A 12,123-nucleotide genomic window follows, 5' to 3' on the forward strand; every position below is an offset into this window, starting at 1 on the left:
CTATACCATACCTAATGCCATAGCGCTATGTAATATGGTGGCCCTTTGTAAATAAATTATTCATTCTTGATGTGTGCATTTAATAGTTATAAATATTAATTTGATTAACTTTATGACTTAATTTTTTTTAAACACCCAAGCAATGATTTTCATTAATAAATGAACATTCTAATGTTTATATTTACTTTGGGCTCTATTTATCAAGCCCTTCTCCTCCCCTACGACTGCAGGTTTTCACAAGAGAACCTGCAGTCATGATTTATCAAGCAGGGATCATGAGACCGATACTTCCCTACCGTCTTCCCCACCTCTTAGATGGAGAATTTCAATCCCCCCCCCCCCCCCGGGGAGATTGACAGCTCCTGCCCGCGCATGATTGGCTGTGCACGGACAGGGGGCAGGATTGCACAAAATAGCGATCATATGCAATGTTAAATTCTGGCAGTGGATTGCTGCCCACCTGAGGAGAGCTGGAGCGGACATGCGTAAATATGTATGCCCCTGTCCGCCCTTGCTTGATAAATCAAGCCCTTTGTGTCAAATATTTACAGTTCAATAAAAGCGATTTCCTTTTCTTTTATAAAAGCAGGAAATTACTGTTTTTGTTACTATGGGGCCTATTTATACAGAGCTTGAAGGCCCGTGTTTCTGACGAGTCTTCAGGCTCGCCATAAACACCAATTATGAAGCAGCGCTCTAAAGACCTGTCCGCCTGCTCTGGGGAGGTGGACAGACATCGCAGAAATCAACCTGATCGAATACGATCGGGTTGATTGACACCCCCTGCTAGCGGCCGATTGGCCGCGAATCTGCAGGGGGCGGCATTGCACCAGCAGTTCACAAGCGCTGCTGGTGCAATGCTGAATGCGGAGAGCGTATTGCTCTCCGCATTCAGTGATGTCTGTCGGACATGATCCGCTGATCGGATCATGTCCTACAGAGTGTTGATAAATCGGCCCCTATGACTTTAACATTGAAAAAATTGTGAACGGCCTAAGAAATGTAATCGTAAAAAAGTCCATAAATAATTGTCTTAAATCATTTTAACAGTTCAAGGCTGTTAAAAAAGACAATAAATTGTGAAAAGCTGCTCTAAAAATAATAATAATAATAAATAGCTATGTTGATGTTCGGAATACCAAAATTAAAAATGTCCTTCACAAGGAATTGGGGGTATTAATGCAGGTCAAACATTTGTGTAAGTTAGATACTGTAGAGATTTTGCATGAATTGTAATGGCATTAAATTTACTAAATGGCAAATAGCCATGCTAAGCACTATACATGACTATTCAAATGGATTGGAATAGGTGCTATTGATGCTCCTTTGCAAAAATGTAGTTGGAGATATGTCCTAGAAATAATAGAGGAAACAGAAATATGTGTTGCCACTTCAACAATTTCTTTATTTACAATGATCAAGTACAGAAACAGATCTAACAGTATATACAAACACACACACACACACATACACATACATACATACACTCAGTTGTACAAACAGCTATAAACCTACAATCCACAGAGTCAATACAAAAGTTCTATATACATAAACCGCCTAATTATAACCAGGTAAGACAGGTCATGAGAGGTATGAAAATGTAACAGCAACATGATATTAAACTGTCAAACCTGGCCTGTTTGTGATTCCTGACAGGTTTAGGATCCACTGAAGTTAAAGATTTAAGGCATGAAATGAGGTAATGTCATCACACTGTTGCCTCCTTGTACTGCACAAAATGATATCATTGCACAATGGCATTTTTGTGGGACTGACCAGAAGTGATTTAACTTTTGGCACAAGAAATGAAATAAGTTCTTATAGCACCAACTATATAAAAAAGGATTGTGAACCTACCAGTTAGTGGATGCAACTGCTATTTAAGGTCAGTTTCGTAAAACAACAAAAAACATCTGTAGTGATTTAAAAACTAAACTCTAGTCAGTCTTGCATCAACATAAGACAGTCTAGGGCCTCAGTCTGTGCCCCCACGGTTTATTACTTGCTCTGAAAAAATTCTCTTCAAATGTGCAACCTCTGCTGAAAGTGAGGCAAGCTGAGAGCGCAGATCTGTCCTATCTGAGGGTGCAGGCACCCTCTCCTGCCCCTGAGACCCCCACTGTCCACGAGGACAATTCAAAGGCTGCTGGGAGAATCCTGATGTTACCTCTGAGGGAAAAGCATTTGTGTCTCTCCCAACTGTTCCTTGTGTCCCATCATCTCCTGGTGCACATGCCTTGAACCGTAACTTATGTGGGAGACACTTGTAGCTATCCCCAAGGGTCTCCAACCTACTTCGTGGAATTTCTGTGCTATCCCCAGCAACATTTCCGTAATAGGCTAAGTTGGAAGGTGGCAGCTGAGGAGCTTCTTGTTCTGGGCCTCTATCTTCAAAGAAAACAGGGCTCCCCACACTTGGAGTTGAGAATCCAGAGTCTTCTGAGTGTGGAATTGGAGGATTATGGGGAGGTTCATGAATATTGCATGGGGGAGGGTATCCCCCACGGCCATCTTCACAGGGGTCCCGAACAAGGCCAAAACGGAAGCGAAGAGCTAGGAGCTCAGCACGAAGACGGGCATTTTCTTCAAGTAGAGCAATTACACGGCCCTCCAGGGCAAGATCTCCAGCCCTTCGCTTTTCTCTTGAACGCTTAGCTGCTTCATTGTTCTTACGTCTCTTATCCCAATAGCCATCATCTTTCTTTTCTTCGGGGGTGAACTCACGTCGACGTCGAAGGGCACAGTTAGTAGGAGAATTGGATGAGGTGGATGTGGGAGAACCAGGAGAGCTTCGCCGACCTAGGAGGGAATGAGCAAGAAGTAAACCAGACCCTGAGAGAAGTGATGAAGACGAGACATCAGTTAAGTGCTTCTGCTGGGGAGGGGCATACGGCTCTAATGTGGGAGGGGCCTGGTGGGGAGGTGGATCCTCTTGTGTAGGACAGGATGCCGAACTGTTCATTGTGGGGTGTGGAGAGAGGTCAGGTGGAGAAAGGTCACTGACTTGAGCCATGTTTTGCAAGAATAGCAGTCAAATGTAATTGGCCTATGTAAAATAAAGGAAGAAATTAGATATAACAGAAATCAGGACTTACAACCTTAAAGCAACATAGAAGAGCATACGGAGTCAACATCATCATATACATGTGCATTGAGCTATATATCTATAACATTGTTACAAACATTGTTACAAACACTGCTGCCATATTTTACTCAAGATGTGTTAATGCTACTAAACCTTGCTCAAAGTATGTTCTCATGGAAAAGAGATACATTTTTACTTAATGAGACTAAAAGAATTTGGTGGTAGAAAAAGTTGGAAAGTTTATTTTTTATTTTTTATTGTCCCTAGAGAAACGCAGGGCCAATGTTACACTACAATTGTCAGCTGCAAACTCGCTAGTAGACTTGATGTTTGTCTGTACTAGGAAGTCAAGTGTATAGAACATAGAATGTGAGATAATAGGGAATAGGCCGAACAGCTGCGTTCATTCCCCAAGAAGAAACTCAGCCCTGCAGACTATATACAGATTTACTAATCCATTCTTTAGATGATGATTTAAAAATAGCAAATACAAAGGCATAGAAAGAAGACAAATTAATATGCTAAATGATATGTGAATCAATCATATGTGACACACAATAAGCGTGTGATATCAATTGAAAGAAGAATACATGAATAACATTGCTGCACAACACAGTCTTAATTCCTATTTTAGAGGATTCAGATGAGCTCATTGTAACTGTGTTACTGTATAACAATCTAATGTAGAAAAATGCAACTAGATACCTGACTTGATGAACATAAACATCAAAACACAGGGTAACAAGCAGTTACAAATATACAAAGATAATTTGAAGTACAGAGGAGAATAAACATAGGGGCATGAGTAGATGTAAACCCAAAAACTGAGGTTGCTAATAAAGTTTGCCACAACACTACTTTTCAAGGGTAGAGGGTACATTTAAGGCTGCTACTGAGAGTGCTGCAGTAATGATTACAGGGGCATACTGGGCATCACTAGGTTGGAAACTTAAAGGGGCTATAGATCTGAACTGGCACTGGCAGAAAGTCTCCAAAAGTGTTTTTTTTAGCCCAGAGTGTCACAAAGAAAAGAAAAAAAAATAGATTCCTTCATCCTTTGCAAATATGGTAAAAATCTTTTCAAGATGAACAATGCCATGAATAAATACCTCTACCCATAGACATTAGTGTTGCACATGCAAATTAGCACTTGCCACTAGTGGCCATCATGACATTTTGTCTGATATATTTAAAAAGGATGTGAAAACCTTTCAAATACAGTGGCCAACATTAAAAATGTATACTGTACACTCGAGGTGCTCCCGGCACAGGAGTTATTAATTTGTATGTGCTAGTAGTAGTCGAGTGGTATGTAGCCCCTGCTTAGTATGTTTGTGACAGAACATAGAGGGGGGATTTGGGGAGTACTTTTATGTTTCTATGGGCTAAAGCCCCTGATCGTTTTGCTACCTAGCAACACACCTGACTGAATGTAGGTATCAAATATTTCAGTATAGAGTGTGTATGAATTGACTGTGTCCTCATTTGTGTAAGTGAATTTTACTTAACATAGACCAAGAATAACAATAACATGCACATTTAACAAAAAACATTTAATTTACCAAGTATTTAATGAAAGTTCCATTCACTAAGTTGATTAATTAGTTAACATAGAAATCTGATTTTATTTCAGATGTAAAGTTATTGTATTGCTGAGTGAGTCAAGGGGAGTGATTTATGAGTGATGACCTACAACCAATTTACAGTAATCTACAACATGTCTACACTTTTTAGCATATATTATAGGTGGAAATTACATAAATAGCTAAACTGGAAAAACAAATATCACTAAAATGTATAATTTATTTTTGCTATGAGGAAGTGTGATGGGGGGGGGGGGGGCTATGCTGGATACACAACAGTAAATAATGTGAAGAGAGCACTTAAAATAACAGAGCAAGGTTTGTGCTTATGTGTGTAGCTGTCTATGTCAGCGCTGTGCCCGCTGGTCATAATTTTGTAATCAACAATTCTTGGAAAGCAGGAACACAAAGAAACATCTTATCACATAGCAAATCCTTGTAGGGTGTGTCTGTCACATACTGAGAACTTAAAAAAAAAGATATAGACACAAATAAGATAAAACAAATAGTATACAGTAATATAAAATACAAACAGTAATATACATTACCAGTGCTCTGATAAAATGTGTGTATATAGTACAATATAATGCCATTTCTAAATTCTGTCAAATAGTTAACTCCCTGATTCATTTTAAATTTTTTTAGGCCTTCTCCCAAAACCCCCTAATTTATTGTAAATTGTCTCCTCTTCAGTGCATAATTCATTTTTTCCAGTGGTTCCTCTTTTACCTGCATTGCATATATTAGAGTGCAAGCTCTGCAGGACAAGATTTCCTTTAGTCCAGTGGTACCTTCTCTCTGTATTGTATTTATGCTCTACTGTATATTCTACTGTATGCTCTGCAGATGAAAATGTACTTCTTTTAAATATTTATTTCCCAAATAACATGTTTGTAAGAACAATATTTCCACCAACCAGTAATTTGTCCAATATATATATATATATTTGTTTACATAATATATAAATATATGTTTACATAAAAAATATATATAGTGTTTACATTGAATATATATACAGTATGTGTATATATATATATATATATATATCTCATGTTTACATATAAAATATATATAGTGTTTACATTGAATATATATACAGTATGTGTATATATATATATATATATATATATATATCTCATGTTCACATATAAAATATATATATATAGTGTTTACATTAAATATATACATAAAATGTTTTATATATATATATATATATATATATATATATACTGCTCACACACACACATACAAATGCAGCACATACAGGTCCTAGCCCATACCTGTGTGTGGCTTTCAGAACTTTTATCTGCAGCAGGATCCTCACTTTCTCTCCTTTCTCGTTTTTCTTTCAGATGATTTCTTGCTTTCCCTTTTTTGCTGCTGTTTCTATTTGCTGTCTCCTTTATGTCACAATTTTACCCCCACTAGCTTCTGTCTTTGATTCATGCCGCCTCGCCTGACACTCTTCAGCCCCTTGCCCCTCTGCAATCTCTCACTGTCTTCCTGCTTCTGTGTTGCTGCTGGTCCCCTCTGCCTGCTCACTCTATCTCTCTGTATATACACAGTGTGTGTCTTTCTCTCCCTCGCCCTACAGAGTTCAAATGAGGCTGTGCATTCACCTAAGTTAACCCTAGTACGTCCTGTGAGTGTGCCAGCCTCTCCTCTCCACTCCTCTCACTACTTATTCTATCCTCTTTTTTTTCTCAGGATTTCCTTTTTTGACAAATACTTTCCTTATGTTACCTTTATGCTTTTGTCCTTTACACATATTGAGTCATTTTATTCATTGCAGATGCAGAATACTCATGTATGAACCTGTGGATGCTCAATACCATTACACAATGCAGCATGCTAAATACCTGTGTAGCATAGACCATTATACAGCATTACATGCTTTTTATCATTGTATAAATACTCATAATCATTACACAGTGCAATGTGTTTATTACCAGTAATATTTAAGGGGTATTAAGGCAGCCTTGGGTATCACACCCCTAAACTAGGTGTGAATAGCTGCCAGATAATAACATTTTTATTTGCACTTACATCTTTAATCTTGAACATTTTCTAGTGAAACAAAGTGTTATAAATTATAATATTAATATATACTTCATTTATTTTTCCAAATAAAAATAGTTAAAAAACAAAGGTATTGATACTCATTAGCACTGCTTGTTCATTATCAAATGATAGATTCTCTTCACCATTATAATTTGTATCTCTGGAATGTTTTCTTGTCAGTGCCTCAGTGCTCTGTATCACTATACTGTTCTGCTTGTTGATTATCAGACTAATGCATTATCGTTGGAAGCTGCACACATCTCAGATTGCTCTCTGTTTTTTGCTTGTTCTCTTTTCACGTCCCTCTCCCCACCTCCCTCTAGATAATGAGGTCACAGAGAGCTGGTTCTGTAACATGCTGTAACATTAGCTCTTTGCTGGAGAGAAGCCTGAGGGAAACTTACATAACACAGAATAGAAAACAGAACAGAGACATTCTGAGATTATCCACACCCTAAACAGGGTGTCACAGATAGGAGATAAATCTGGGGTGCAGAGTCTGTCTCTCCCTCTGCAGGGTGAAACAAGAACAAGCTGTAAGTCAACAAAGGGACACAGACAGGAGAGTGCTGTGGAACAGCAGAGAGTGACACACTGACACAGACAGGATAGTGCTGTGGAACAGCAGAGAGTGACAAACTGACACAGAAAGGAAACAGCTATGGAACAGTAAAGAGTGACACACTGACACAGACAGGATAGTGCTGTGGAACAGCAATGAGTGACAAACTGACACAGAAAGGCAACAGCTATGGAACAGTAGAGAGTGACACACTGACACAGACAGGAGATAGCTATGGAGCAGTGTTGAGTGACACACTGACACAGAGAGGAGATAGCTATGGAACAGTAGAGAGTGACACACTGAGACAGACAGGAGATAGCTATAGAACAGTGTTGAGTGACACACTGACACAGAGAGGAGATAGCTATGGAACATTAGAGAGTGACACACTGACACAGAGAGGAGATAGCTATGGAACAGTAGAGAGTGACACACTGACACAGACAGGGGATAGCTATGGAACATTATGGTAACAAACTGACACATGAGACAGGAGATATCTAAGGAACAGTAGAAAGTGACACACTGACACAGTCAGGAGAGCGCTGTGGAACAGTAGAGAGTGACACACTGACACAGACAGGATATAGCTATGGAACAGTAGATAGTGACACACTGGCACAGTCAGGAGAGCGCTATGGAACAGTAGAGAGTGACACACTCACACAGTCAGGAGAGCTCTATGGAACAGTAGATAGTGACACACTGACACAGACAGGATATAGCTATGGAACAGTAGATAGTTACACACTGGCACAGTCAGGAGAGCGCTATGGAACAGTAGAGAGTGACACACTGACACAGACAGGAGATATCTATGGAACATTAGAAAGTGACACACTGGCACAGACAGGAGATAGCTGTGGAACAGTAGAGAGTGACACACTGACACAGAGAGGAGATAGCTATTGAACAGTAGAGAGTAACACACTGACACAGACAGGAGGTAGCTGTGGAACAGTAGAGAGTGACACACTCACACAGTCAGGAGAACGCTATGGAACAGTAGAGATTGACATACTGACACAGACAGGAGATAGCTATGGAACGGTAGAGAGTCAGTGACACACTGACACAGACAGGAGAGCACTGTGGAACAGTAGAGAGTGACACACTCACACAGTCAGGAGAGCGCTATGGAACAGTAGATAGTGACACACTGACACAGACAGGATATAGCTATGGAACAGTAGATAGTTACACACTGGCACAGTCAGGAGAGCGCTATGGAACAGTAGAGAGTGACACACTGACACAGACAGGCGATATCTATGGAACAGTAGAAAGTGACACACTGGCACAGACAGGAGATAGCTGTGGAACAGTAGAGAGTGACACACTGACACAGAGAGGAGATAGCTATTGAACAGTAGAGAGTAACACACTGACACAGACAGGAGGTAGCTGTGGAACAGTAGAGAGTGACACACTCACACAGTCAGGAGAACGCTATGGAACAGTAGAGATTGACATACTGACACAGACAGGAGATAGCTATGGAACGGTAGAGAGTCAGTGACACACTGACACAGACAGGAGAGCACTGTGGAACAGTAGAGAGTGACACACTGGCACAGACAGGAGATAGCTATGGAACAGTAGAGAGTGACACACTGAGACAGACAGGGGATAGCTATGGAACAGTAGAGAGTGACACACTGACACAGTCAGGAGAGCGCTGTGGAACAGTAGAGAGTGACACACTGACACAGACAGGATATAGCTATGGAACAGTAGATAGTGACACACTGGCACAGTCAGGAGAGCGCTATGGAACAGTAGAGAGTGACACACTCACACAGTCAGGAGAGCGCTATGGAACAGTAGATAGTGACACACTGACACAGGCAGGATATAGCTATGGAACAGTAGATAGTTACACACTGGCACAGTCAGGAGAGCGCTATGGAACAGTAGAGAGTGACACACTGACAGGAGATATCTATGGAACAGTAGAAAGTGACACACTGGCACAGACAGGAGATAGCTGTGGAACAGTAGAGAGTGACACACTGACACAGAGAGGAGATAGCTATGGAATAGTAGAGAGTAACACACTGACACAGACAGGAGGTAGCTGTGGAACAGTAGAGAGTGACACACTCACACAGTCAGGAGAACGCTATGGAACAGTAGAGAGTGACATTCTGACACAGACAGGAGATAGCTATGGAACGGTAGAGAGTCAGTGACACACTGACACAGACAGGAGAGCACTGTGGAACAGTAGAGAGTGACACACTGGCACAGACAGGAGATAGCTATGGAACAGTAGAGAGTGACACACTGACACAGACAGGGGATAGCTATGGAACAGTAGAGAGTGACACACTGACACAGATAGGAGATAGCTGTGGAACAGTAGAGAGTGACACACTGACACAGATAGGAGATAGCTGTGGAACAGTAGATAGTGACACGCTGACACAGACAGGAGAGCACTGTGGAACAGTATAGAGTGACACACTGACACAGACAGGAGGTAGCTGTGGAACAGTAGAGAGTGACACAATGACACTGACAGGAGAAAGCTATGGAATAGTAGAGAGTGACACACTGACACAGACATGTGAAAGCTGTGGAACAGTAGAGAGTAACACACTGACACAGACAGGACATAGCTATGGAACAGTAGAGACGAGAGTGATACACTGACACAAACAGGTGAGTGCTGTGAAACAACAGAGCGTGACACACTGGCACAGACAGGAGATAGTGATAGGACAGTATAGTAACACACTGACACAGACAGGAGAGAGCTATGGAAAAGTATAGTAACCAACTGACACTGACAGGAAAGAAATATAGATCAGTATAGTAACCCACTGACACTGACAGGAGAGAGATATGGAACAGTGTAGTAACCAACTGACACTGACAGGAGAGATATGGAGCAGTATGCTGACACACTGACAAAGACAGGGGAGAGATACAGGGCAGCAGAGTAACACATTGACAGACAGGAGAGAAATATGGAGCAGTAGTGTGACACACTGACAGACAGGGGAGAGATGTGGAGCAGCAGAGGGTGACACACTGACACATACAGGAGAGAGATATGGAGCAGCAGAGAGTGACACATTGACAGACAGGCGAGAGATATGGAGCAGCAGAGTGACACACTGATAGACAGGAGAGAGATATGGAGCAGTAGAGTGACACACAGACAGACATGAGAGAGATATGAAGCAGCAGAGTGACACACAGACAGACATGAGAGAGATATGGACAGCAGAGTGACACACTGACAGACAGGTCAGATATGGAGCAGCAAAGTTACGCAATGACAAACAGGAGAGAGATATGAAGCAGTAGTGTAACACTGACAAAGACAGGAGGGAGATATGTAGCAGCAGAGCAACACACTTCCACAGACAGGGCAAAGATATGGAGCAGCAGAGTGTTGCACTGACAGACAGGACAGATATGGAGCAGCAAAGTTATGCAATGACAGACAGGAGAGAGATAAGGAGCGGCAGAGTGACACTCTGACAAAGGCAGGAGAGAGATATGGAGCAGCAGAGCACCGTACTGACAGATAGGATACAAATATGGAGCAACAGAGTAACACACTGACAAAGAGAGGAGAGAACTACAGAGCAGCAGGGTGACACACTGACAAAGACAGTTGAGGGATATGGAGCAGCAGGGTGACGCACTGACATACAGTTGAGGGATATGGAGTAGTAGCAAAGTAACACACTTTCACAGACAGGGGAGAGATATAGAGCAGCAGAGTGATGCACTGACAGACAGAAGAGAGATATGGAGCAGCAGAGTAACACACTGACAGGCAGGAGATATATATGGAGCAGTAGCGTGACACACTGACAGGAGGGAGATATGGAGCAGCAGAGTAACACACTGATAGGCAGGAGATATATATGGAGCAGTAGCGTGACACACTGACAGGAGGGAGATATGGAGCAGCAGAGTAACACACTGATAGGCAGGAGATATATATGGAGCAGTAGTGTGACACACTGACAGGAGGGAGATATGGAGCAGCAGATAAACACACTGACAAAGACAGGAGAGATATGGAGCAGCAGAGTAACACACTGATAGGCAGGAGATATATATGGAGCAGTAGCGTGACACACTGTCAGGAGGGAGATATGGAGCAGCAGAGTAACACACTGATAGGCAGGAGATATATATGGAGCAGTAGCGTGACACACTGTCAGGAGGGAGATATGGAGCAGCAGAGTAACACACTGATAGGCAGGAGATATATATGGAGCAGTAGCGTGACACACTGACAGGAGGGAGATATGGAGCAGCAGAGAAACACACTGACAAAGACAGGAGAGATATCGAGCAGCAGAGTGATGCACTGACAGCCAGGACAGATATGGAGCAGCAAAGTTACGCAATGACAGACAGGAGAGAGATAAGGAGCAGCAGAGTGACACTCTGACAAAGGCAGAAGAGAGATATGGAGCAGCAGAGTGACACTCTGACAAAGGCAGAAGAGAGATATGGAGCAGCAGAGTGACACTGACAAAGACAGGAGAGAGATAAGGAGCAGCAGAGTGACACTGACAAAGACAGGAGGGAGATAAGGAGCAGCAGAGTGACACTGACAAAGACAGGAGGGAGATATGGAGCAGCAAAGTGACACAATGACAAAGACTGGAGAGAGATAAGGAGCAGCAGAGTGACACTGACAAAGACAGGAGGGAGATAAGGAGCAGCAGAGTGACACACTGACAAAGACAGGAGAGAGATATGGAGCAGCAGAGAGTGACACACTGACAAAGACAGTCGAGGGATATGGAGCAGCAGGGTGGCACATTGACAAAGACAGGAGGGATATATGGAGCAGC

At 42.0% G+C, this 12,123-nt stretch overlaps 1 protein-coding gene across 1 annotated transcript; it reads right to left on the minus strand.

The window, feature by feature from the left end:
- Positions 1-1,380: 1,380 nt before the first annotated feature.
- Positions 1,381-6,282, minus strand: LOC128663494 (uncharacterized). The gene is made up of 2 exons (XM_053717846.1): positions 5,949-6,282; positions 1,381-3,046 (listed from the first exon to the last, which is right to left on the minus strand). Exon 2 carries the CDS (start codon positions 3,011-3,013, stop codon positions 1,976-1,978), a length of 1,038 nt encoding a protein of 345 aa, XP_053573821.1. The 5' UTR covers positions 3,014-3,046; positions 5,949-6,282; the 3' UTR covers positions 1,381-1,975.
- Positions 6,283-12,123: the final 5,841 nt, after the last annotated feature.

Source organism: Bombina bombina, chromosome 6 (assembly GCF_027579735.1).
Source record: "Bombina bombina isolate aBomBom1 chromosome 6, aBomBom1.pri, whole genome shotgun sequence".
Lineage (NCBI taxonomy): Eukaryota > Metazoa > Chordata > Amphibia > Anura > Bombinatoridae > Bombina > Bombina bombina.